Raw genomic sequence first — 27698 nt, 5'->3', positions numbered from 1 at the left:
TATGTAATTTAACTAAAGGAATATACTAAGTGCATGAATTTATATTAAAAAATTTGATTTAACAATAGTTTAATTCATCATATTTTAGTATTGCGTTAATTATTTAATCTTTTTATTTGTATTTTAAAATATTTATTATTAATTTAAATTGAAAAATTAGTCAAAGAGATTAAAAATTGAAATTTATTCCTGTTATCTCTATATTTATTATTTATTCTTGTGTCTCTCCCGCCTTCCCTCCACTAATATATCTCTCCAGCTTTCCCCTTCCCCTTTCTGAGGCTATGTTTGTGACGAGAGACGGAGAAGGCAAAAGGGCAAGGAGAGATTGATTAATATGTATATAAACTTTTATATACATGTATATATGCTTTTTCTATAATTATTTCTTCTAATTTTTATAGCTGATTTAATTTCAATGAATATGGAACTAGACATTTCACCTAACATTGATTGAAAGGATTCAACAAAATAAAAATAACATATTTGACATATGAACATATATGCCTCTAAGCAAAACCCCAATTATATGATAACGGAAGAAAAATAAGAATAATTTGGGGACAAAACCCAATATCATTTGTTGTAAAGGTAGTGATGTAAGTAATCACATCAACAGTAACCCAGATTCAATCCGACCAATTTAAGGCAATTGTAGTATTCATCATTTGGCAACATATAGACAAAGGTGCGGTTACAGTGAAACTTGCTCCACCATGTGATACAAAACCCATTCTTCTCAACTGGACAGTTAAAGAGCTCATCAGTTCATAAGTTCCCAGGCGCACACATGCCATCATTTACCAACATAGCATAAGAAAGCCATAGTGAGAAAGATGATGGAACAGCAAAAACTTGCTCAAGTACAATGCCCATCCTTCCAGAATTTCACAGTAGAAAGGTCATCCTGTCTTCGGTCATACGCGTGACATGTCAACATTTGTTCTTTTTGGGCTTTTAAAGAGTTTTGACATGATACCTCCACCCGTCAGAGATTTTCCAACCCAATAGGACTCAGCTTCTAATTGTGGTGTGCAACTGAGCAGTGCAGCCATTTACCTCAATATACTGTTTATCTCATTCACTTCGCTGATTGTACCCCAACAGTTCTTAAACGGAAGCGATACTGAGGCTGTGACTCTTCATCTTCATCTTCACTTGAATCATCCTCAACTTTGTCCCAACGATCATAATTCAAAGCAGAGTGGCCCTTTGGTTTTGGGATCGCTTGCCATCCTTTAGAAAGTTGGTCAGATAATTCCTTCTTCCTCTGTGCTCGAGCTATAACTTCAGCAGCAAGAGTCTTTCTAGGCTTAACTTTCCGCTGTGCTTGCGCAATAACTTCTGCAGCAATGGTCTTTCTAGGCTCAAATATTAGATCTTTACGTGTTTCAGAAGACCTGTTGATGGTTGGAATTTTAGGCACCACAACATCAGTAGTAACAGTAGCTATAAAAGGGTCCTTTTGCTGGTTAGTTCTTGCTATTGCCATAGCTGCATCTTCTCCATCTTGTAGTTCTTCCTCGTGTCTATATAGTTCTGCTTCAGCTTTTTCTTCCTCTTCTTCCAACTCAGCTTCAGATTCAGGTATTGGAGCAAGTGACTTCCCTTGAGCAAAAAAAAACATTTACTTTAACCGACAGCAGGAGCTCAATAGTTACAAAATTACAATAGCATTAGTTATTAATTCAGCTTCAGCAACATCTTGCTAATTAAGAAATCTATCCATTGCTGCGCAACAGAAGAAATTCCAGATGCACATACCTTCATTTAGAAGCAATCTTGCAAGCAAAAAGTTTTTTCCCTGACCATAACTGAAGTTTTTTAAGCAAATCCCAAACATAAAGCATATTTGTTTATGCAGTTTAAGGAAAAGCATCGTGTGTGGTGCAGATCCCAAGTATAACTCGCAACAACACTGTACAAGACTACTGGAACTCACAAATGATCTCCATCTAAGGTATTCATGTTGATTCCATATACTAAATTACAACTGTGGCATATGATAAACGAGAAGGAAAAAAAAAAGATGCAGGGACCAAAAAGTTAAAATCCCAGCAAAAGCAGGATGAGATACCAGTTGTGTCCTCAACCGAGCTTCAAGATTTCGATAAATTTCTGCAGAAGGGTTCAACTCCAAAAGCCTGTTGACGTCAAAGAGGGCGGAGTGATACTCATTGAGGGTGACTAGTGTCTGCGCCCGCAGCATCAATGCTCCAGCGTGATCGTGATCAAGCTCGAGCACCGACGTACATTCTTCAGCTGCCTATGATTTAAGTAACAAACTATGGATAAATTGAAGGGTATATCATTTCCACAAGAAGAAAATTCAAATTCTAACCGACACCCAGACAATGAGTTATTCACCCAAACAAACAATAAACATAGGAAATGAAATTAGGAAGAAAGAAATCACATTTTTGAAATCGTGCAATTTCAAAAAACAGGCAGCTCGATTACTATGCAAAGCGATCTTCTGGAGCTTGGTTTTGGCCATGGAAAGAGCGTCAGCGTAAAAGCCTAGCGCTTGCTCGTACTTTCCGTCTCTATACATCTGGTGAGCCGTGTCTATCTTGTTCAATGGAGCAGATGCCATGAGCAGAGAGATATGAAAGCCAATCTCTGCCGTCGGAAACTCAAAGCAGGAAATCCAGAGCAGTGAACGAGGATTTTGAGAATATGACAGAGATAAGAAGAAAACAATCAGAGAAAGGAGAGAAAGCAGGGAGGAGAACGCTTGCGAAACGGAAGAGATCCCGTTGATGATGCAAAGGTCCACTGTTTTGTTTGGTCATAATCCCATGTTTAAGGCTGTGTTTGGTAAAATACTAGAGCATTAGGATGGTTTGATTTTGAATCAAACTGGATTTAAAAAATCGAATTGCCTAAAAATTCAAATTAAATGGAGCAGATATTTTAGGAAAATCCAATCATATTGTGATGAGTTGCGATTTCCTTTATATGACATCAAGAATGGGCAAGTAATTTTAATAAAATATCATCTGGTGATATTTATTGTTAGAGAGAAATGTTGTGGATTAATAAAGGAAATTATGAAACCAAATTTGTTCCGCTTCTCTTTTCTTTTCCTTTTTTCATCCATCTAATTTAATAATAAAATAAGAAAAATGGTAGAAACTAATGTTTTTTCTTTATCTATTCTTTTCTTTTCTCTCAATGCAAACAAATGGTTAGTAAAATTAGAATTTTGATATTCAATGTTAAATAATTAACTATAGCCATTACATGAAAATCAAGAATTCAAAAAAGACAACGAAGGGCTTGATGCAACTATTAAGTGAATAAAATAAATCAAGAATTTAGAGCTCTCCGATCTTGTTTCTTAATTTTCTACTTGATTTGGACTGGTCAAGCACTACATAATGTATGTCTTTATTTATCTGAGATGGCTGATAAGAGAGTAAATTAATTAGCACATACATATACATAGAGAGAGCTAGAGCCGATCAATTATTCTCATAGCATCCTGAGAAAGATCTTCATAAACCTTCATCTCATAAGCAATGCTCTCTGGAAGACTCCATTTTTGGCTCTTAATACTCTTCTGGCAACTTAGTTGAAATTTGAGGGCTATAAGTACAGAATGGCCAGCCTTGTCATAATCCCCTCTCTTCAAGTATGAGAGCACTTCAGACAGATGCTTATATGCCCGAGAATACCCTCCGCTACAGGCTTCGCAAGCAGCCTTTAACCTCTCCTCCGAGACTACAACAACAAGCCCAGACATATTGGCTGCCAAATGTTTTGAGTGGTTGCTCAGACAATTTGTGATGATTCTGGCAATTTCTATCTCATCACTGTATTGGGATTTTGGGTCTGACTTTAGACACTCCATACAAAGTTCTGGGGTTTCTGTGTTGTGGCATTCTAGCTCGATCAATTCATTGTTGGCGGAAACAAGCTTGTGGGTATCAATATCATGCAATAAGAAGGCAGGGATGAGAGCAAGGAGAAGGAGCATGAAATTTCTAATAAAAGCCATGGTTTGGTCTACTGCTGCTCTTGCTACAGCATATACATATAGTGTGAGATTATCGTGTATGTTTGTATGTTTAACCCCACAAATCATGCTTTTGGCCTCTAGACATTGATGGGTTGCACATAGGATTCGCTAATTCTTTGTACTTACCAGCAAGAAACTCGTGAAAACATGCAATTAACGAGTCATTATTGTACAAATTTAAATAAGCCAAATCACATCTTAAATTGGAGTAGCTATAGACATGGTACAGGCTGGGTTTCCAAATATTATTTGTCATTAATTGTAATTAAGTGCAGTTAACCAGTTACACTTGCCTCCTACATCCTTTATATGGAAAGTTAGGATTTAATTAGGAATTCATATTCTGGCAGGTGCCAGTTAATATTGAAGAACTAAGGCAGTTTTGATTTCCTGGTTTCTTCTGTTGTGTTTTGCTTTAGAGCATGTTCCTTGGTCAGCAAACTCCAAAAAGAATCCATGTCTGATAATCATCCGCCTTTGAGATATACTCTAGAGTATTGCTTCAGTGGTATTGTTCTAAGAGTGGATAGCTGCAGTTTATAGAAGTCAGAATTGTGTGCTTTATCCTAGTCTTTTCTTTTCCTGTTATTGATGAATGGTTAGGATGTAGAATATCAACAGAAGAGTAAAAATGGCATCAAAATGAGATGGAGAAGTGTTTAGTAGTTCTAATTAAGTTGTAATTCTATTAAGCGGTTTCTGTGAAGCGGCAAAGAGGTAACATTTGGCAAACCAGAAAGCTTATATTTTTATTTTGTTCATGTTCTTACCATGAATACTTACTTGTCTATTGGGCCAATATACCATTTCCTAAACCCTTTCATTAATGCAAGAGATCAGCGCTCTTTTTTGTTCACAGCCAATCATTTAATCTTCATACAGGCGGAACATTTGCACTCTATTCTTTGCTCTGGCGACGCTCAAAAATGTATTTCCTAAAGAGCTCGTTGCTCTCATTACTCTAAAAATATTATTGATGATTTAGAATATTGAAGTTGCTGTCCACAGACAATTAACCTCCTTTCCTTGCTGATTTATGAGTCTTTCCAGTCAGTCAAAGAGTCGAGAAACTACCGGCTGAATCACCCATAATGTCTGGTACTAGTTCTTGGCTGCATCACCAACAATGCCTGGTACCGGTTCTTATCAAATCACTATGGTATTTTCAATAGTATTTAGTGTTACATGATAAAAAACAGGTAGGACGATCATTTCAAAAGTAGAATCTGTAACAATTCGAAAATTGGATTGCTACCGGTGTTAGGGTTTAAATTAGAGTAAACTGTAATTTAGTCCCTCTGGTTTAGTGAAATGTAACCTTTTGTCCCTCTGTTTTAAAATATCTTCAATTTAGTCACTGTGATTTTTAAAAACTATGACATTAGTCTCTCCCGTTAGATTTTCAGTTAAATCACCGTTAATTTTAGTTAAAAAGACTAAAATACACATTCTCTCTCCTTTCTCTTCCTCCTCTTCTTCTTCTTCTCTTTTCCGATCTCCTTCTTCTTCTTCTTCTTCCTCTTCCTTCTAAGCATTTCTAATGGTAAAATAGAACAGGAAAAAGGACAAAAAAATGTTGCACAACTATACGACCTGGAGAACGATGTTTACCTATTTCAATTTGCTCCAATTATGGAGACCGTCTATGCTGCTGAAGCTCCAACTCTATAGACTCGAATTCTTTAAGATTTCTTGCTACATTTTGAACTTTCTTGGATAGCTGCTCACTATGTTCTTCAACGATTTTCATAAATGCAGTTAGGTGGTCTTGATACGTTGCACATAAGCGCTTCTTATTCCGTAGTTCCATGGTTAATTCTTGAATTTTCTTGTCCTTTTCGCTCTACAAAGTGAATAACACAACCTTTAGATCACATTTATATCTGCAAACCTATCATCATGGGTTTCACTAAAGCAACCGTGCAACAGTATCATTTTGCATAATCAAAAGGCAAGATTCCCTATATTTTACCAATCACAAAAGGAAGAAGAAGGCAGAGAAGAAGAAGAAGAGAAGAAGAAGGAGGAGATCGGAAAAGAGAAGAAGAAGAAGAAGAAGAAGGAGATCGGGAAGGAGAAGAAGAAGAAGAAGAAGAGGAAGAAGAAGGAGATCGGAAAAGAGAAGAAGAAGAAGAAGAAGAGGAAGAAGAAGGAGATCGGAAAAGAGAAGAAGAAGAAGAAGAAGAAGGAGATCGGGAAGGAGAAGAAGAAGAAGGAGATCGGAAAAGAGAAGAAGAAGAAGAAGAAGAGGAAGAGGAAGGAGAGAGAATGGGTATTTTAGTCTTTTTAACTAAAATTAACAGTGATTTAACTGAAAATCTAACGGGAGGGACTAATGTCATAGTTTTTAGAAATCACAGTGATTAAATTAAAGATTTTTTAAAACAGAGAGACAAAAGATTGCATTTCACTAAATCAGAGGGACTAAATTACAGTTTACCCTTTAAATTAATTTAAAATCGTCAGAGTCCATAACTATACATCCCGTTACACCTGATATAATTTCATATATAAACGTAAAAGCATATAAATATTTTTATTTCATTAACCAAATGTCGACTCATGCATGCATCATAACTAAAAAAATATAAAACTCATACTAAAATCATTATCAAATACTCCAATATGGTCAATATTATATACCTCAAATTTAGTTCAAATATAATTTATACTTTAAAATTTTTACATAAAAAATCATAAATAAAGGATTATAAAAGAATATTTGAGTAAAGCACAATTTTAACCCATAAATTATTACATGTCCACATATATACTATTACATCAGAACTATACCAAACAGCTCAACTAACCTCCCGAGCTAACTCGAGTCCTACAAACCTAAGGATTAGGGAAAATGATAAGCTATAAGTAAATAAAAGCAGTTTAATAAAATATATGATCGTATAAATGCGTCACAATATAAACAATTCATATAAAGATAAACTTGTACCAGTAACTCTCCATAATTTCAATAGTATCTGGCCCATGATGGGTACTTCTCATGACTTCCTTTTAAACATAATATAACATATTCATAGCGGCAGGGGCGTAGAATGGGCAAGCCCTGGTCTTTCCATATCCGTCATAACATATTCGAGAGTTAATGAGTCATCCAATATCCATCCATAACAATAATAAATTATGCAATGTATCGCATTCGTGAATTCTAATACAAACAACTTAATCATATATATATACATGGCATTCGTGATACATGAACATACTTAAAACGTTTGATTTTTATTAAATAATAGTTTAGTTCAGTTTTACTCACCTCTGACCGATGCATGCCTAGTTCTAAAATAATTATCTCACTGTAAGTCTCTACGGTCACCCAAGTTCAATCCTACATAAATAGGCTTAAATGAGGGATCAAATATAATTTTTACAACTCTAAAATTATTCTAAGAGACCTCTAAAAACATATAAAAAAAACATGTAGAAAACAAGCTGAAAAAGGTTGGATAGGGGAGTTTCGAAGGCAGGTTCGACGGCCTAAAGTATTTTTATATATTCGAAGGTGACTGTGCGGTTGTTGAAACTGGTCAAAAATAATCTTTTTGGTTATAACAATTTTACAAACTGTATACAGTGGTAAAAGGATCGAATCCACAGGGAATTGATACTTACCTATGGTGTCATTCTTCTACGCCCTGCGGGAGGAGGTCGTCGCTGAGGGAGGCTTAGTTCCTTGTTCTGTCTTTGTCCCTGTGTCTGCTGAGCTTGGAAGCCACGCCCTTGAGAGTTGAATCGAGGACGTCGATTCGAAGAAGAATTTGAAGAAGTCTGTTGATTTCCATAGAAGGCCACGTGAGAAGCAATTTGGTCAAGACCTGTTTCAGTTTGTGTGGAAAACCACATACGTCACTGATCGAGATTCTTAAGTTGGGAGACTAGCTCATTATACGTTGGTCGCGGTGGCTTGAGCATCGTGGTGGTGAACGTGTCGTATTGGGGTCCCAGACTGGTAAGAAGACAAAATACTTTCTCTTCATCGGGTACTGTTTTTCCAATTGCTGCTAAATTGTCACAGATCTCTTTAAACAATCTTAGGTGTTCTGTGATGGACCGACTTTCTTCTTTGCGAAAGTAGGTCAATTGCTGTCGGAGGGTAAATACCCTTTCTTGTGAATCTTGGGCATACGCATCTTTTAAAGCGCTCCAAACAGTATGAACAGTTTCTAATCCGATGACAAGGCCGAGTGATTCCTCGCTTAATTTTCCATAGATCCATCCACTGTAACGATCCGAAAATCGGACCGCTACCAGCGCTAGGATCCAGATCGGCTTAAGGCCGCCGGGACCCGTAGCAAGCCAAACATTCATCCTGTGAACCTGTTTAATCCCATACATGATCAACAACATACATAAAAATTTTAAACTTTTCCTTACATTCATTCATTCTTTCATTCAATCACCAAACTCAACCTGTGCATGCATTATACATAACATAGTCATAAACATTAACCCTTCCTTGGAGCCCTCATCAATGCTCCAATGGGGCGACATAACATACATTGAGTTTGGTTAACCATAGTCATTACACTTAAAAGATCATGTAAACAAAGGGGATTAACATACAACTAGGGTCAAGCACATCTCTAATCCTCAATATCATCATTACATTACATAACTGTACTAAACATTATACATCAACATTTTTTCATGTCCACACTAACTATTATATGACCATAACTTCATTACTCCTGCTGACCTCCTGGTCTACCCTGTACCTGCAAACCTGGGGTTAAGGGAGTGGGGTGAGCTACAGAGCTCAGTGAGCAGAATGATAAAACATTTTATTTAAACATTTGTTATCATGGAATGCATCACATCACAACTAATCACATCAAGGATGAATTTGTCACCCATAGCCCTCTAAGTGGTCCAACTGTGTCAGGGGCGTAGAATGGGCCTCACTGGTCTTTCTCTTACATAACATATCATAACATAACATTCCAACTGTGCCAGGGGCATAGAATGGGCCTCGCTGGTCTTTCTCTTACATAGTGTCAGGGGCATAGAATGGGCCTCACTGGTCTTCCGTACCGTATCATATCATACCATATCATATCATGGGAGGGCTAAAGGATCATTCAACATTCATCCACATCATCAACATATTATGCAATGCAACATATTCGTGAATTCTAATGCAAATAACCTAATATATCTCATGGCATTCATGATGTGTGAGTCATGCTAAGAATTAATTTATTTACTTTAAAACATAAAGAGTTTATTCCACTCACCTCAGGCTGAAGCTCTACTGACTCTGAAGCAGCTAAACTCACTGCTGGGATCCTCGGTTCCTCGGGTCCGAATCTACACAGGTGGACTCAAATGAGGGACCAAACATCTATGAACATAACTCTAAAATACTCCCCAAAAGCCCCTTAAAACACCTCAAAACATCCATGGAAAACATGCAAAGGAAGGCTGAACAGGGCACTTTCGGTGGCAGGTTCGGCGGCCGAAAGTCCCTCCAGAGCCGAAAGTCATGCACCTTCGGCGGCACTTTCGGCGGCCGAAGGTTCCCTCCAGAGACGAAACTCATGCATGTTCGGCGGCACCTTCGGCGGCCGAAAGTCCCTTCCAGAGCCGAAAGTCATCTTTCGGGGGCAGGGTTCGGCAGCCGATTCATGCTACCACAGGCAGGTTCGGCGGCCGAAAGAACCTTCGGCTGCCGAACCTGGTTTCTCCCAAAAGGGCAGAAACTTGGTTCTAACATGCACAACGCCTCCCAACTCATTCAATCATGCATTTTTCTATTCTACAACATGCATACTCAAGCATACAAGCTCCTAGGGGCTTCAAACTATCCTAAACCCCATCTACAACACATCAAACAACCCACATTGTTCATAAACATACATAAACTCATAAACATAACAATAACCTATCATGCATTTCTACCCCATAGATCTTCATAAAACTAGTTTAAAACATGCAAGAAAGGTTGGATCTAAGCTTACCTCTTGAAGATCGAGAGGAAAGACGATCCTAGCTTGGAGGTAGGGAGAAATCCACTCTTTGGTCTCCAAGCTTCTAAACTTGCTCTTTTTGCTCAAATCTCTTCAAATCAACATAAAGCTTGTTAAAATGTGGAAGATCGGAGGAAAAACATCAAAAACGAACCAAAAGAGAGCATGAACTCACCGTGGCCGAAAATGGGGAGAAAACTCGCCCGTTTCGGCCATGGAGCTCTTATATAGGGTTGGCAGACCACCTTTCGGCAGCCGAACGTACCCCCACATCTCATGCAAGTTCGGCGGCCGAACATGAGGTTCGGCGGCCGAACCTTTGAAATTTTCGGAAGCCTAACTTGCCCCCCTAAACCATCCCACGTTCGGCGGCCGAACCTGGAAATGTCTCCTTGGTCTTTTTCATACAAAACTCAATTTCCTTTTTACTTAAAAACATTAAATACATTAAAACATTTTATAAAAACATGATTTTACCCTTCTAGAGGTTTTCGACATCCGAGATTCCACCGAACGGTAGGAATTTCGATACCGGAGTCTAGCCGGGTATTACATCCACGAAGTAATCGGTCGAACTTTTGCCATGCTTTGAATGTGTCTGATTGTTGAGGTTGATAATTTTCGGGAATTGGGTTGGGAGGGTTATTGAATTTCTGATCCTCAAGAAAGCCACTAACAAGGTGATCTGACAGCTCCTGACTTTCGGCTAAACTCAAAACTTGTTCTCTCCACAGAGGATAGTTTGTTTGTTTGAGTTTCAAAGTGACGAAATTGGCGACATTCAGATTTGACGAAGCCATGGTGAGAGATCGTCAAGGCTCTGATACCAAGATAACAAAGTGAAAAAGAGATGTTTTTTTTTAAGAATATAATCTTCGTTATATTAAACTTCACAGTACACACATGATTTAAATAAGAGAATTGATAACTAAAGTTGCCTATTGAATAGGAGAGAATAATGGAAAAATATCACCAGTAAGTGAACGAATCACCCTAAGAATCCTAATCACAAGACTCATTCAATTGTACAATATTTACAAAATTAACCCTTATCACTCCAATACTCAAGCCTTAGCACAGCAGCCTTATTACTCCTGAGAGGTGGAACCATCCTTATGACTCCCTGAACTAATAAAAAACACATCATAAAATACTTTAAATTTATTTTATAAAAACTTATTTTATCCTTTCAAAGTTTTTCGTTCCGAGATTTCGGATTCCAATGTAGATTTCATCGAAAAGTTGAAATTTCGACACTGGAGTTTAGCCGGGTATTACAAGATGACAATCCAAGATCAGAAGAAAATTGGACAAGTCAAATGACCATAGATCAAGTAGGACAATCACCCAAGATCAGATCGGACAATCACTCGAGATCAGGTCGGACGACCACCCAAAGTCGAGGTCAAACGAAAGTCGGACAGATCGGACCACCACTCTAGAATATCAGGTCAGATGACCACGTGAGAAGATCAAGTCGGACAACTACTCTAATACACCAGTCGGACGACCACTCCAATAGACGAGATCGGATTATCACTCTAAGGTAACCAGGTCGAATAACTATTCTAAAATGAACGGATTAGAATTGGTCGGATATTTCAGAATTTTCTCTCTTCTTCTGTCTCTTAACTCACATATTTTCTGTAGCAACAGCCGCATATTATGATACATACTTTCTTCCAAAATATTTTATAGAATAGTATATAAACACATTCTACTTAAATAAAATAATCAAACTTATTTTGCCTTAGTCTCTCTATTTCAATCAAAGTTTCCTTTTGTAACATTTAGGCTTGTGTACTTTTCTACAATTGTCTACTCTTTTAAGGGTTCAGAGTTTTTGTTTCTCAGTTTTATCTGCAGTGTATGGAATTGAAGTAAAGGTGCCAAATTTAGACGAGAGTAAGCTATGGTATCATCGTTCTTGAGTTGTTTCCTTATATACTTTTTTTCACAGAAATTATGCATGTATTTCCCTTCTTGCATACTTTTGTTCTTTTGGTGTGCTTGAACTCTAATTTCAAATTCTTGTAAATGTCTCCACTACCATTGACGTACTGCTCATTGATCTTGCTTAATCTTTAACATGTTTGTATATGTCAGATTATACTGTGGCAATTGCTTGTGTGATCTTGGTGGGGCTTTCTGCACTCCAGTACTCTGGAACACATAGAGTTGGATTTCCTTTTACTTCAATATTGTTAGCTTGGCTATCGTGTCTCGCTAGAGTTGACATTTATAACATATTCCATTGGAACCCGGGTGTGATCAGCGGTCTATCTCCATATTATATCTGTAATCTTTTCCAGAAAAAAGGAAAAAAGTGGATGGAGTTCACCATGAGGCATTGTTCTCTGTGTTACAGGTTAGTTGCAAGAATGAAAAAAGAAAAGACCAAATTTACTTGTGTCAATTAAGTGTTTTTTTTAATTTTTTTTTTTATGGCGAAAGCTGATCTGCAGGCCCAGAAGCTATGTTTATTGACCTTGGCCATTTCTCACAACTTTCTCTCAGGGTAATCTATTTCGACCTTCAATTTACGTGTTTTACTCCTCAATCAACGTTAAAGAAACATTAATGGGGAATAATGCATCCCTTCTTCAAATAGATTGCATTTACAGTCATTGTGTTTCCATGCTTGGTTCTGGCTTATATGGGTGAGGCCCCATACCTATCCAAGCACAAAGATGATCTTCAGAGAAGTTTGCAGCAAGGCTATTCCAGGTAATTAAGCTTGAACGGTATCTCTATAGACTGGAAACTGCAAGGAAAGTTTTACTTTTGAGAGAATTGGTTGCCTAGAACAAAAAATTGGAGCCTGATGGATTTCTTTTAGTAAGATAAATTTCAAATTTTCTTACTTGTGCTCCAGACATAAATTTTGGCCAGTGTTTCTCATTGCAACTCTATTTAATTTTGTGGCCAGTCTTTTGAGAGAAATGCATATGATTTGCATTACATCTCTCTCTCCCTTCCTATTTTCTGTCAACAAAACCGGGAATAACAAGAGTTTGCGTGGTTTACTCGGATGTTACAAGTGGTGCATCCTCAATGTTGGCTCATTTTTGTCACCAACTTTCCTGCAATCCATCAGATTCTCATATTGAGTTTTTAATGATCCCAAAAGTTCCAATTGCTGAATGTTTCCATAATGTGAGGATAGGACCTCCAGAATTCCCTCTGTTCTGGTGCATCGTTAGGTACTATAGTCTTATGTGAACGCCCTGGTCAGATATCAGATATGAGCACAAGGGATGCGAAGGACAGCCGTGACTTGGAAACTCATCCGATGGAAAGCATGTCAATGTTCCTGAATTGTAAGAGCAAACCAAAGAAATGGCAATAATAGAGCCAAATGAAACAGATAAAGTCAGCGCTAATGAGATTAATTTATTAGTGATTTTTCTACAAATATGTATTTGTTAAAATTCCTTAACACACTTTATTAATATAAAAAATTATAATTTTTTAATAGAAAATAATATTTGTTAATGAAATTATAATTTTCTTCACTAATAGGGTTTTTTGTTAAAAAAAAAAGAAAAAGAAATCAGAATCACTTCTACTGCTGCAATAATGAGATTTCAAATCTTGCGCGCTGAACCTGAATCAAGGGGATTAAAGCAGCTGCCCATCGCCAACGGTTTCCACCAAAACCAAAAGAGAAGGAATAAAGCAGTTAGTTTGCTCAGAAGAAAAAAGAGTTGGAGCCTTTGTTGAGGATTCTGGAATTATCTTTCAGATTAATAATTGAAATAATTTAATCTTTAGGCCACCAAACAATAATTAAGAAGTTTGATGATTTCGACATACCTAGGCAGTTATGATCAGCTAACTTAAAGATGAGATGAATAACACATCTACAGGACAGGACAGGACAGGACAGGACAGGACAGGACAGGACCACAAAAATAGAAAAATTCAAAAACCAACCAACTAAAGCAAATAATTGAAGAGAGAAAGCAAGAGTTAATTAATGCCAAAAATTGAACCCATCTTAGCAATATGTATATAAATTTGTTGCGTTTTGAATCTTCATAAATCATATGATACGGACTTTTGGTGGATTTTTCAATTCAATTATACATATCGCTACTCGATTGGTTGGAAGTTAGAAAAAAAAAAATCATGATGATGGTGGGTCACCACTCAGCATAAATTATGAGGCATTTCTGATTAGTTATTATATTATTTAAAATTAATTATTAAAATCTATATAATTACTACTGACATATTGCTACTTTTTAACTCAATTGTGATTATTTTAAACTCTAACTATATCATTAGTATAATATAAAGATAAATAAATTAATAAATATAGTTGTTTTAGCTAGAAATGAATGTTATTGAACCAAACCAAAACCGACTATTAATTTCGAGGAAGAGAGTTTGGTTGCGGTAAGCTCCACGTGTGTTTGTTGTCCCCATCCTCTCACAACTCTCAACAAAACTAATAAATTCTGCTAAGAGATTAATTAATGGGCAAATGAAATCAGCCACCACGTACACTCTTTTTTTTTCTTTTTCTTTTTTTTTTAACCATTTCCAACGGAAATCAATACCGTACCGGACAAGAGTAATAATTCATGCTTGCTTTTCTTTTTTTTTTTTTGTCAAATAATTCATGCTTTTGTTGCCCACCAAAACTACAGGTATATCTCAGGCGCCCCGCATGGATTGAAGTTGGAAGACAAGATAAATAATAATAATAATAATAATCCCTTTATATATTATTATAAAAAGAGATTAATTGTGACATAAAATCAAATGGACGTAACGCTATATATATGGGCAGAGGGTTTGTTTGTGGGGTGAATTTGTGTGAGATTTGAAACGTTGAGTGGGGGAGTGAAGGAGAAAATGTATTATCTAACGCTGGTGGCTTATTACATATACTTCAATTCTTTAAAGGTGATGTATGGCGTTTGTGTGTTGGTGTTGGGTTTGTTTTACATGTACATACTCTCTCTCGCTATCGCCGATACTCAGAAACTGCATCCATCTCTCTTCAATCACCACCACTTCATCACCAACTTCCTGTTTCTGCAATTGCAAGACACTGCTCCTCCTCTTCCTCCCTCCTCAAATCACTCCTATTATAGCCTTTCACTCTTGTCTGCTTCTTCTGGATGATTTTCCTTTGTTTTCATTAATAATTTCTTTGTCATTAGTTTCCGATGTATGGTTGCAAGATTAGTTATTAGAGCATTGGAGGAGTAAATAAATAATAAATAGCTCATTGTAATTATTATTATTTCAGCTTTGGATAATATATATATCGCAAGTAGTGTTGTTTTTCTTTCTTTCTTTTTTTTCTTTTTTCTCAGTAATAAATGACAAGAAAATATGAACGTTGATATCTTGTCCACTCTCATCACCAATGTCCAATGATATCGTGGAGCATGTGGTAGCACTTGGGCTGTTAATGCCCTGCGTCGACGACCGCGCTTGTACTTGTAGATGAAGATGATCAGTTCCTCTGGGTGCATTATCAACCAAAGAAGCTTCTGCTAGTGTCATCAATTTTCCAGTGAATCAAGTAACATTTCTCACTCCAAAATCGCCTAATAGCATATATAGCCACTACCCTGACATTGATGTGTGAAGATAAGGTCATGGAGTTTGTTTAGACAAAAGAGCAACTCCTATGTTCAAACGTTTTATTTCTCCTACTCGTTGAATTCTGTTCATTTGAAGCCTGCTAGTTCTACTTCCCAGTTGTTTTCGCGCAGGTGCCAGGCTTAAAAACGCTTTTAAAAAAAAAAAAAAGGAAGGTGATGAGATATTCTAAGAAACAACATTTGAAGCAGAGGATTATAGATGGATAACATATTAAAAGATGTTTGAAATCCACATTAATTGTTAGATGTATTAGTTTTCAGTTGTGGATTTGGTTTTTGGGTTTCCTTTGACCGTATCCTCACATTTAATTACATCTTGCACCAGAATATGCTATTGGAACCTTATTGAAAAAGCTGTTGTCTTTGCCTTTGGAGTTATGGATCTGGAAATCATTAATGAGATGGCTCAAAATCAAAGAGGAAGAGTAATTGGGCCTGTAGCCCAATCAACTTCATGGTTATTGGACTTTAATAGTTATTTTGGCTTCATCCAATCATGACATTGTTGCTCAATTCTTTCAAAACCTTTCCCCACTCAAACGCATATATCGGATAACGTCTCAAGGGAGCATCTTCTCATTTCAATTCAAAATACTGCGTTTGAGTTTATTAATCTTAATTTATATTTTAGATTTTTAAATATTATTTTTCAAATTTAAACTTAAAATTTTTTGAATTAAGCTATTAAAATATAAATCACTATTAAAAATTATACATATATTTTTTGATGGAAAGCTATTTTTATAAAAAAATAAAAGATAATATTAAGGATTACCAAAATAATTCACCGAAATTTAAAGCCTTTTTGAATAGCCGTTCTTGGAAAAAAACAAAAAAATCCCTTTTTAACATTCCGAGAAAGCAAGTTGTGGGCCTATCGCCCATATGTACATGTTAACATCAGCAGGCCCATTCTGTAACTCTATCGTCGGGATCCAATCAACGGCTCTGGAAGGTAAGTACTGTCTCTACTTTTTTTTTTTTTTTTTTTTTCAATTAGTTGTCTAAAATTTTTACACAGGAATTAAAAGAAAATTTAATATAATAAACTGTTTATCGTCCAATGGTTGGTCAACTTTTTATCCCAATCACTAAGTATACATACAAAAGTGCTGGGTTTGATCAGCGGTTAAAGTCTAATATTCCTAAAGGGCGAAAAAGAAAAGAAATGTCCTTTTGAAAATATAAATATAAATATAAATGTTAAATGAAGACCTCACACAACATATGTCTGCACTTATCACTTAAATATAAAGTAATTTAATAATAAGCAATTATATAATTGGAGTGATGAGTCACGAGATAAGATGTACATCGTGCACTGCATGTAATTGAACAGTCAATTATAGCTGCAGCTCCGTGGAGAATTTTGCTGCGCCAATTTTGACTCCCTCCCTTCACCATCAACTGCCACCACCATCACGCCTTTATTAGAAACCCACGCGCTTGGACTGCTCGCTCTATCTCTTTCTTTTTTCCATATGCATCTGATTACGTTTTGTGTAGTTATTTTTCTGTTTGCTTACTCGCAAACCACAAAAAAAGAAGAGAAAAGCATGGATAGAATTATGGAATAAATTAATCATACTCTGGTAAATTTTAATGGTTTAATCAAATCATTATTATTTAATAGTTTAAAGAATATATTTTTTTATGATGTTTAATTAATTATATCTGAATAATTATACACTATTAAAATAGTCGATAATTAACTAGTATAATAATAAATATTAAATGTAATTTATTTATATCTTTTAATTTTTAAGGGTGAAAACGGAATTACAAAATATTTAATTTACTAAACTAAATGTACAAAACTTTTTACCATTAAGTGTAATTCTTCATTATGTAAAAAAAAAAAAAGAGCATTTGTCATGTATGGTGATTAGAGAAATAACAAAATTATGTGTAGAAAAATTATTTTCAACCCGGTTTATAAATAATAATTATATAAAATAATTAAAAAGTGGTATGATATCCCCTCTCAATCAACATAAAGAGCTTCAAAATATGCAATCACGTGGACGTTGAATTCCATCCTTCCCCACCAACTTGCTACTCAAGTCCAAATGCCTACTTAATTAATTATTTCATTATTTCATTATACAAATTAATTTATATTAATAATTGTGGTACAAATTTGAAATGCAATAAAGGGACACATTTGAAAATCAAAATCAATGGAAATATCATCACAATAAAATCAAAGAAGAGGGCTAAGATGATGAGACCATGGTACGTAGTTGTGTGGATGATGAAGTAGGCAACGGAAATCTATGTTTTTTTTTTTCTTCAAATAGAAATGCATATATATTCAGCACCTGCCATAATATATAACATTTTTTAATTGTTTTAAAATTATTATTTTTTATTTTTTTATTTTTAAATTTTTAAATTTTTTTAAATATCTTATTTATATGTACTTTTTACAATATAATTAATATATAAATTAATTATTATAATTTTTTTATTTTATTTTTAAAATAATCTCTTATTAATATTATTTTTAATTGAATATTTATTATATTTTTAATATTTAATAAAATTTAATATTTTTAAAACATAAATAATTAAAATTTAATTAAAAAAATGTATATTTTTATATGAAAAAATAAGGTGGACAACAATTATGTATGAAGGCAGTATTAATTTATAAAAATTCCATATAAATTATTGAGAAAAAAAAATTGCTTTTATTCACCCAGCTATTAGCCAATCGGGTGGGCCTAAGACCTAAGTCAATAGAAAATCGCTTATTTGACTATAAATAAATAAAAAGGGTTTTGAAGGGTTAAAAAAGAGGAAAATAAATGGAAAGTTCTCAGAAATTAAATTCCTATTTAATGCATTTTAAGTCAAAAGCTTACTTAGACGAAAATTCCCCATTCTACGTATTAAGTTTTCGAATTTTGATCTGTTTGACCACTTCCAAAGAAAATACACAAAACCACAACATTCCTTCTCTTAATTTTATTTACTAAATTTTCATTTTTAAAGATTTTTTTTTACGATATTGAGTGTTTACTTAGTTTTTATTGTTTTAAAAAAATATATTTGAATATTTATAATTATATAATTTTAATATAATGTATTTTAAATCTGCTACACCTTTTGATTTGTCGTTGGGCTACAAAACTAGTATTCCCTCTATGTAAATTTATTTTTGAAATATTAAAAAAAAAAAAAAGGAAAAATAAATCACAGTAAAACAAAATTGGAGCCGTCGCATAAGGAATAAGCTTAAGCAATAAAAGTAAAAGATACTAATAGAATAAAGTGAGACTAAGAAAATTATGTTTTTATATGAAAAATCACTTTTCAACAACTAATTTTATATGGGAGATATGTATTTATAATTTTTTTAATAAATACATTCACTTTCCTTCTAATGTCATTAATAACTGAAAAAATAAATTTCCATACAAAATACATTTAAAATTTTTTGAGCCCATTCTAGTCAATATATCATCTCTTCGGAATAGAATGATATACTAAATTAATAATATTAAGATAAAATTATCCTCAAAGTTAATATTATCATAAAAATTATTTTACATGGAAATTAAATTTATTAAAATTTAATACTATCGACTTGGTGTACTATCTTTAGGAGATGAGATAAAATACGGAAGCACCTAATAATTTTCTATAGATGAGAGAGAGAGAGAGGAGGTGAAAAGGCGTAACTCACGGATAAAATGTGGCGCCCTTTCGGCTGAAGTTTAAGGAATGGAGCCCACAAAATGAAAGCAGTTCGTGGATTTCCACGTCACAAATTGGTGTATCTGTCCGGGTTGACGCCATTTTAGTGCCTCATTTTCTCACTTTTTTTTTTAGTTTTTAATTATCTGTCCGTTTAAGCTTTGTGGTTCTGTACTGGCAATTAATGCTTGTGATGGGACCACAGGGGCTGTACGATTGACTGTACGGCATCGCATTTTTCTTTTTTAGAATTTCTGGAAAGTTTCACTGCTCATCTGACATATAGAACATTTAAAAAAAAAAAAAAAAAACCTGCCGAGCTGTGGTTTTTGAGAATAAATTATATTTTAATTTTTAAATTTTACTATAATTAACATATTAATTTCTCTATTTTTAAAATTAAATATTTATATTTTTATATTTTTATTTCATTAAAATTTTTTCTATTAAAAAAATATATACATATATATTTTAAATTTTAAAAACACCTTCTTAAAAAACCTTATTCTTTTCTTTTTTTATTTATTTTTTTCTGTATTATCTCTTTTCACATAAAAAATTTAATAAAATCAGATAAATTATGGTAGAAATATTAATAGCCGCAAGGTGAAAAGAAACAATGATAGCCGCGATGAGAATGACAATGGGGTAGCGGAAGGTGATGACAACGGTAGTTAGGGTATTGGAAAGGAAAGCAACATAATGTTTATTAGGGAAAGGAAATCAACATGATGTTTATTAGGACGCGCATCAAAGCCGGTTACAACGGCTTGACCATTGCCACTTACCTTGCTTGTGCTGGACTCTGTTGCAATGTTGAAGTAATCATCACCTGATTAATAATCATGCTGTGATCAAAAAATTTAATAATTGGCTTCAACTTTTCTCATTATAACTAACTGTAAAGTCGTTTTTATCTTTATATTATCAAGAAATTAGAGTTGAAAAAGCATGGATCGAAACTTTTGAAACCCATAACTTTTCAAAATTTGATTGCATTTGAAACTTGAAAAAATTTGCATTTCTTATGGGTTTATTAATGTTCAAATTGAATGAAAAATTAGAAAAAATTTTAATACAATTTCGCTTAATTTGGTGGCTGAGGAAGGCCATCAAACTTAAGAGACAAGCATTTGATGATTTCTTTATTATTTTTTTGAAAGAGCCAAGTTTTTTCACCAACTCTTTCTTTTAATTTACTGGGTTGCTCAACTATGCACTTTTTTATCCAATTTTAAACCAACAAATGCTACTTGGAGCTAGCACCATAAAGCCATGGTGGTCTCTAGGTCACCTCTTCTTCACCTTCTCTCATCGTTTCTATACTATTTTGAATTTCTCCTTCATATACCAAAATTTTCCTTTAATTTATTCCAAATTTGTGTCCTATTTTTACTCAAATTACCTTGAATATTATCTACTATTTAATTGATTTACAGATGATATATGGTTTTAGTTTATTTAGCTTGCTGTTTAACTTCTTTTGGATTTGTGGTTTTAATTTTATAATTCTAGTGTTAGGACTCCGTTCTATAATTTAATAGATTTTAGGATGATGAGAGTATTTTTGAAATTTAAAATATTTTTTTATTCTTTTATTTGTTAATTTAATAGATTTTATGGATTGAAATTTAAAAATTTAAAATTTTAATTTTAAAAATAAATATATTGATTTATTAATTATCATAAAATTTAAAAATTAAATTATAATTTACCCTTTTATTTATTTAGTATGAAATCAGCTGATATTTTTCTTTAAAAATCTCTGGTCCTCCTCCCTCTAGCTTATAGCTTAATTTTGAAATAAAATTCCCATGCATATTCGGTTTTATTACAAATTGGACAACCTAATTAATCGGTGAATCCATATTTACGATTTTGTTTAATATTTTTATAATTAAAACAAAGGAAATAAGTTATTTTTAGTGCTTTTATTTATGTCACAAATTGAGCACAATAATAAAAAAATTAATTAATTAATTATGTCCAAAATGTGACTTAATTTGTTTGATTTTGGATTCCATTTATGTATAATGATGGTGATTTTTTTTTCCTCATCTTTTTATAAAGGGTATCTCAGTGAATCCGAATATTAATGGATGACCCATTAATAATTGATTACCAACATCCTCTTTGAGATTGCCAATCTTCCACCAATTCAGCTAATATTTTATGCTACATTCCAAACCTAATGCAATCACATTTATTTTTTTAACATTAAATTCCGATTTGTTAGTAGACGCAAACAAAATTATTAGAAAACCCAATAAAATTTAAAGAGTGGAATGCAAAAGAAACAAATGTATGTATGAGAATAAGTGAAATTCTAATCTTGCAAGGAAAAATTTCATGTCCCTTTCATGCATGACCTAATATAGAGCATTCTTTTAAAACAAATAAATATAAGAAGGTGAAGGTATGCTTCCTTTTTTTTTTTTTTCTCAATACAATTAATTTCCTTTTGAAATTTGATAACTAATTCCAAAGCTAACACTTGAATTTCCTCTTAATGCTTCTAGCCCAATCAACAATTAATGGCCTTTTGGATTTTCTTTTCTATGTTATTGTACAATAAGCTCTTGATTCCACAAAATCTGCCACAATTATGATGAAAATAAATGTTTAGTTTAAGTTTTTAATTTGTATGAGAATGTAATAAAATTTTATTTTAATACAAGCGACAGTAATGGAAGAATACCGTTGCTTTCAAAAAAAAAAAAAGTAATGGAAGAATACCGTTGCTTTTAATTAAAATTTTATTTTAATTAAGTTTATTTTAAATATTAAAAGTAATAATCAAATTTAAATATAAGGATTTTCACAGATACATTATCATTCGCATTCTATTATTTAATTTAAAAAAATCCACTTGATATTTCAAAAATAATTTGTAAATCTCGATAGTAGATTCAGACGTCATCCGTATTTGTTTCCCACCGCATCTGATTATTCCCAAAGTTCCGTAGTCTAGTTTTTCTCGGTAATTTCTAGCCAATTGGTCGGAAAATGATGTATATGATTTTCATAGGACGACATAAAAATTGGTCTATATTAATCCGGTCATTTTTTTTTAATTAAAAATATAATTGCATTCAAATTTGAAAGTCCAACATCAAAGTATGAATAATCAATTGTGGAGGAGTGCTCAGCCACTCCATCCTGTCTGAAATAGTAGAGGCAGCTCTAACTATAAGATGTGCCACACTATTGGCAGATCGATGAACAAAACTCACAGATACTGAATTCATCTCTGCTATTAGAGATTTACAATCATCAACAAGGGACCCAAAATTAGAAAAATCAGAAGTTGAAGAAGAAAGCAAAGCCTTCACTACCGTAAGAGTATCTGATTCCAACACTATCTGATCATAACCCAGCCTTTTAATCCAACTCAGAACTTCTCTAATGGCAATTAGCTCAGCTATTTTAGGAGAGAAGTAACCAATGAGTCTATGTTGACAAGCGCCAACAAAAGAGCCATCATATGAGCGAAGCACTCCACCAACTCCAATGAAGCCATCAGGGAAGACTGCTGCATCTACATTAGCTTTCAAGAATCCTTGAAGCGGTGGAACCCAGAAATATAACGGTGGAAGAGCTGGCACAGCATCAGAAGAACTGTCATCAACGTATCGTGCATTACACCAATCGTAGAGGATTGTCCTAACCCGATACAACACAGCAGCAGGGCTCGACCACTTCGAAGAAATCCGGTCATTATTTTATGTGAAAGATTCCATATAAAATAGTTATTTTAGCAAATAGTAATGATAGAATATAATAATTAAATTTAAAAACAAAGTTTAATTAGTTTTATGAATTATATAAATTTTTTAAAAAAAACTCGATAACCTAGTAAGAATAATAATTCTGTGAAAATATTTCTGCAAGATATTATTTGACGTACAACAGGAATGAAATTAAAAATAAAAAAAAATGAAATTTTATAAAAGAAAGAGAAAAAGGAAAAGAGATGTATTTACTTTCCAAAAACAAGTATTTCCTTTTTGATTGCTTGCATCTATTTGAATGTTATATTATTGGCAGGCATCACACGAGCCATGTGATGGAAATAGCTATTAATAAATCACAAAGAAAAAAAAAAAACAGTGTAAATTAGTTACACTAATATTTTGCAAACGTTTTATTATTTGTTTACTGATACTGAAATATTTATTTGTCTAAAAAAAATTGTGACTCATTGGATAGGAATAGGATGAAGTAATAATTTAATCTATTTATGCTTACAAAAACATTTACCTAAAATTTATTTGATTTTTAATATTCATAATTTAATTTGGTTGAAAGAAATCGATCTTCGATGCTTTTGAAAAAATGTTAGCAAGAATTAGTTTAACAATTCTAAACGTTTTAGAAAAATAGTGAAAAGGCAAGTCACTCTTAGTTTCCGCACTTTTCTTTTATCTTTTAAAGTAAATTATATTTTAATCTATAAATTTTAATATAATTAATAAATTAATTTTTATATTTTTAAATTAAACACTTAAATTTTTATATAATTAATAAATTAAAATTAAAATTTTTTTCACTTATAATTATATTAGTCAATAAATTAAAAAAAATATTTTAAATATTTAAAATATTCTCATTAACACTTAATTTTTTTTAATATAAATAAAAAATTTATATTGTATAAATTACATTTTAATATTTAAATTTTAATATAATTAATAGATTAATTCTTATATTTTTAAAATTTAATTTTTAAATTATTTTATATTTAATTTATTTAAAATTATAATTATTTATTTATTATATATATTAATTTAAAATTAATAAATGGGCAAAATTTTTTAATAAAATATAATTTTTTTATTATAAATATTAATTATTTAAAAATTTAAAAATTTAAAAATTTAAAAATAATTTATCTATTTAAAAATATAATAAAAATATTTCAATACTTTTAATCATAAAAGTAGACAGAGGACTTTAATTTTAAAAAACTAATTATAAATAAATTTAGATATTTATTTTAAAAATATAAAAATTAATGTGATACTAAATTTTAAAAATCAAAATATAATTTATCTTCCATTTTATTGTATGCGAATATCAAGTTGCCACAGAAAAGGATAAAAGACGGCCCAACTTGCCCTCGTTAGATTCCCTGCAATCCACTTTAGCCCACAAGGGACAAACTTGAATATCGTTTCTTCGCTTCGTTCTCAAACCTGGTGATGAGCCGTGCAGTGCAGGTTGGCAAAAGGATTCGAGTTTGATAGGGTAGGTGAAATACACGCGCATGAAGAATGCGTGAATCTGAGAATTCGCATGTAGATAAAAGAGGACAAGGGCGTTTCAAAAAGGAAGAGAATCAGTGTCATCGAACTCAGAACTGTACTGCAATGGACTACGGAAATCACTCTCCATCCGCAAATTGCGCTTCTTTTTTCATTCTTCTTCTTCTTCTTCCCTCTGCAAACGGTAAGAATAAATAATTAATTAGAGTCTTCAAAATTTTGAAGCCTTTAAATAAAATAATAGAGCTCACTTTTTTTAATTTTAAAACTAATTCATTTTCTTAAGAATTGAAAGGTACTAATGTTTAATGCTCTAAAAAAATTGCATAAATTATGCAAGACAGATACACAAAATAAGAAAAAAAAAAAGAAAAAGGAAAGCATCCGTCACTCATTAGCTTTTGGATTACACAAAATTATCGCCACAAGCAACTCCCAAAATTGCGATAATTCATAAAAATAAATAAATGAATAAAAGATAGAATTCACACACAAGCATCTTGCAGAAAGAAAAATCTTTGTGTGCGTTCTACTTCTACAAAGAAGCAAAAACAGAAATAAATAAAATAATAAATATTGTACCTGGCAAGTACCTTGCCTGTACCTCTCTGCCCATTACCTTTCCATGTATATATATTTCCTCATCCTCCTCCATATTATTTCTCAAGCACTCTCTTTTCCACTTCCTGTAAAACCCCACTTATATTTGCACTCTCTTCTCTTTTTTTCCTTCCCTCAAAAAGCCCTTCATACCTACTATTCTCCTCTTTCTATTCCAACCTAACATCCCCTTCTGCCTCTAAAGCAATCCATGAAGCAGCTCATCCGCCGCCTCTCGCGAGTCGCCGACTCCTCTCAGTACAGTCTTCTGCGTTCTGATTCACAATCCCATAGATGTTCCGCCAGCTCGAGATCGACGCGCCGAGCCGAGTCTTTTCGTAGTTTGGTGAAGCCGGTAAGGAGAGTCGGTGGAGGCCAGTCTTCGGTTCCTGAGGGTCATGTACCTGTGTACGTCGGAGACGAGATGGAGCGCTTTGTAGTAAGCGCGGAGCTCCTAAATCACCCGATCTTCATCGGCCTTCTGAACAAGTCCGCTCAGGAATATGGCTACGACCAAAAAGGAGTGTTGAGAATTCCCTGTCACGTGCTGGTATTTGAACGAATCATGGAAGCGCTTCGTCTCGGCCTTGAATCACGTGATGTGGAAGACCTCCTGAGTTCATTGTTCGCGGATGACTACTTCTAAATTAGGCTCTTTTTTTTTTTTAAAGATCCTTGAGTTACATAGAGAGAGGAAAATCAAGAGATCCTTTTTTTTGGGGTGTAAATATGCTTTTTGTCACCTCAAGTTTAAAGGGGTGTTGCTTATTTTTCAGGGCTTTTTATTTTTCTTCTGTAAAAAAATCAGGGACTTGAGTTTCCATGGAAATATACATAATGCCTGTTTTTTTGCCCTTATTTCCGCTTGTTATTGACAATTTGTATGATGAAAATGCACAAGGATGGACGCAAAAATATGATGTTTTGGCTTACATGAAATCTTCCTCTCTGAAACGGAGGAGATTCGAAGATCTGGCTTCTGGTGTGGTTCAGGATGGTCCTCCGGTGAATTAATAGTGGTAGGGAGGGTAGTTTTGGGAGGTGAGAAATGTGGGGTATAAGCGTAATATGAAATTTTATGAAAGGGTAGTTACATCATTTCAATTGCGGGAAGGTATATTCGTGGGATATGCTTGTTTTGTTTTTCAGAGGGCAGCTGCTCCTAACCAACTAATTTCGTTATTTGTTTGTTTTTGTAGGATTAAGTCCTCAACAACTCTGTTTTATATTCTGTAATATGCCAAAATAATTACATCATTGAGAAAAAAAAAATTATAGAAGTCTGGGTCTGGCAATGAAATAAAAATTTTTTTGGGTTTTATTTTTATGAATAATACAATGAATTCTTAGATTAGTAATTTTAGAAAACACTTAATGTTAAGAAAAATAAAGAAGTTTACAAAAATATTTAAAATTTGAGTAAGTTTAACATGCAGCTTCTAGATAAAGAAGAGGAAAAGAAGCACATGGTATCCGGCAGTTATAATGTAGGGAAGAAAACAGTGAAATAATAATGTCATTTTGTACAAAGGAAATGAATATATACCACCTGATGATAATCGGGCCTGCACACCCCGATTCTAGTTGAGCCCGTACCGAAAAAGACATGTCTTAACTCTACTGAGATCCAATATATAGGTCTGCTCCTATTCAATATATAGGTTTGCTTCATATGCAAGTTCAAACTTTACTTTGATGAACCGGACTGGACTCGAGCCTACGCATGGGAGACTTGACTATGTTTATCTCTTTGGCCTCGTGAGACAATAAACTCTATAACGTTTCGGATTGTGCCCATATAGTGCCGAATGAAATTAAATGGCCGCCTAACAATAGGAAATGACACAGTACGTCCGTACGTACGGCCAACATAACTGTGATGGAAGGGTATGAACGCAGCACAACGGTTACACGTCACTGAAGATAAAAGGGAAAAGAAATAAAGGAAGCGAGTGAGAGATAAACCAGACCAAACTTACCAAAATACACCTTGAGCCTACCCTTTAATGGATCTCAGGATATCAATTGGCACCATTTGTGGGAGTGAAGGAGATCTTTTTATCACCAGAGTTCTCATCCTCATTTCACCCACTAAGATCCACATGGCCAATCACGGTGAAAACCATACTAGAAACACTCCAAATGACCTGTGTTCAACTTAGGAAGCACCACAATGCTCATTCTCTAGCCCAATTGCCCCATTAAACCAACCACCTATATTGTTTAACCTATCGCCGAGCTTAGCTGGAACCATGCCTTAAACTACCTTATCTAACCAAGAACTGCAAAGTATGGCTCTCAATTACAGAACACTGTCCAGTGGCTAGGCCAAATGTTGCAACAGAGAGGGCTCAGCACTCCATTAACCATACCACCTGTAGCTAAGGGGCTCAACGTCAATGAGCCCCAACACACGTTAAACTATCAAGTCCATGAGAAGAACGGTAGGAGAACAGATGACGGAGATAGAGAGGCCAGTCAGAGAAATGGGCCGATAGCT

The 27698-nt window shown here is 33.8% G+C and overlaps 4 protein-coding genes and 1 long non-coding RNA gene across 7 annotated transcripts; 2 read left to right on the top strand and 3 right to left on the bottom strand.

Moving 5' to 3' along the window:
* Nucleotides 1–512: 512 nt before the first annotated feature.
* On the bottom strand, nt 513–2977 carry LOC110600629 (protein unc-45 homolog A). The gene is made up of 3 exons (XM_021737500.2): nt 2417–2977; nt 2078–2266; nt 513–1603 (listed from the first exon to the last, which is right to left on the bottom strand). The coding sequence occupies exons 1-3, from the start codon at nt 2594–2596 to the stop codon at nt 1082–1084; spliced, it is 891 nt and encodes a 296-aa protein (XP_021593192.1). The 5' UTR covers nt 2597–2977; the 3' UTR covers nt 513–1081.
* A 294-nt stretch (nt 2978–3271) lies between these two features.
* On the bottom strand, nt 3272–3986 carry LOC110630689 (pectinesterase inhibitor). Its single transcript, XM_021778233.2, has one exon. It carries the CDS (start codon nt 3980–3982, stop codon nt 3458–3460), a length of 525 nt encoding a protein of 174 aa, XP_021633925.2. The 5' UTR covers nt 3983–3986; the 3' UTR covers nt 3272–3457.
* A 7737-nt stretch (nt 3987–11723) lies between these two features.
* LOC110631293 lies at nt 11724–13423 on the top strand. Of its 3 annotated transcripts, none has more exons than XR_002490476.2 (3): nt 11724–11913; nt 12115–12376; nt 12463–13423. It is a non-coding gene; the product is annotated as an uncharacterized LOC110631293 (long non-coding RNA). The 3 variants fall into 3 exon arrangements; XR_002490475.2 differs by having other exon boundaries at nt 11724–11923; nt 12526–13423; XR_002490474.2 differs by having other exon boundaries at nt 11724–11923.
* A 9003-nt stretch (nt 13424–22426) lies between these two features.
* Nucleotides 22427–25253, bottom strand: LOC110599762. The gene is made up of 2 exons (XM_021736333.1): nt 25218–25253; nt 22427–23032 (listed from the first exon to the last, which is right to left on the bottom strand). The coding sequence occupies exons 1-2, from the start codon at nt 25251–25253 to the stop codon at nt 22427–22429; spliced, it is 642 nt and encodes a 213-aa protein (XP_021592025.1).
* On the top strand, nt 25108–26056 carry LOC110630928 (auxin-responsive protein SAUR72). The gene has a single exon (XM_021778579.2). It carries the CDS (start codon nt 25410–25412, stop codon nt 25842–25844), a length of 435 nt encoding a protein of 144 aa, XP_021634271.1. The 5' UTR covers nt 25108–25409; the 3' UTR covers nt 25845–26056.
* Nucleotides 26057–27698: the final 1642 nt, after the last annotated feature.

The sequence above is a fragment of the Manihot esculenta genome, chromosome 14, assembly GCF_001659605.2.
Source record: "Manihot esculenta cultivar AM560-2 chromosome 14, M.esculenta_v8, whole genome shotgun sequence".
Lineage (NCBI taxonomy): Eukaryota > Viridiplantae > Streptophyta > Magnoliopsida > Malpighiales > Euphorbiaceae > Manihot > Manihot esculenta.
The sequence above is the reverse complement of the archived record's forward strand: the minus strand, read 5'-3'. Positions and strand labels throughout refer to the sequence as shown.

Excerpts from the sequence above, each read along its gene's own strand:
- LOC110600629 (XM_021737500.2), bottom strand. The coding sequence starts at position 2,596 with ATGGCATCTGCTCCATTGAACAAGATAGACACGGCTCACCAGATGTAT. Across the intron at positions 2,267-2,416 it reads AATTGCACGATTTCAAAAAT|GCAGCTGAAGAATGTACGTC; the intron begins GTGATTTCTTTC and ends CTTAAATCATAG. Across the intron at positions 1,604-2,077 it reads CTCGGTTGAGGACACAACTG|TCACTTGCTCCAATACCTGA; the intron begins GTATCTCATCCT and ends GCTCAAGGGAAG.
- LOC110630689 (XM_021778233.2), bottom strand. The coding sequence starts at position 3,982 with ATGCTCCTTCTCCTTGCTCTCATCCCTGCCTTCTTATTGCATGATATT.
- LOC110599762 (XM_021736333.1), bottom strand. The coding sequence starts at position 25,253 with ATGGAGGAGGATGAGGAAATATATATACATGGAAAG. Across the intron at positions 23,033-25,217 it reads AAATATATATACATGGAAAG|TGGTCGAGCCCTGCTGCTGT; the intron begins GTAATGGGCAGA and ends ATTTCTTCGAAG.
- LOC110630928 (XM_021778579.2), top strand. The coding sequence starts at position 25,410 with ATGAAGCAGCTCATCCGCCGCCTCTCGCGAGTCGCCGACTCCTCTCAG.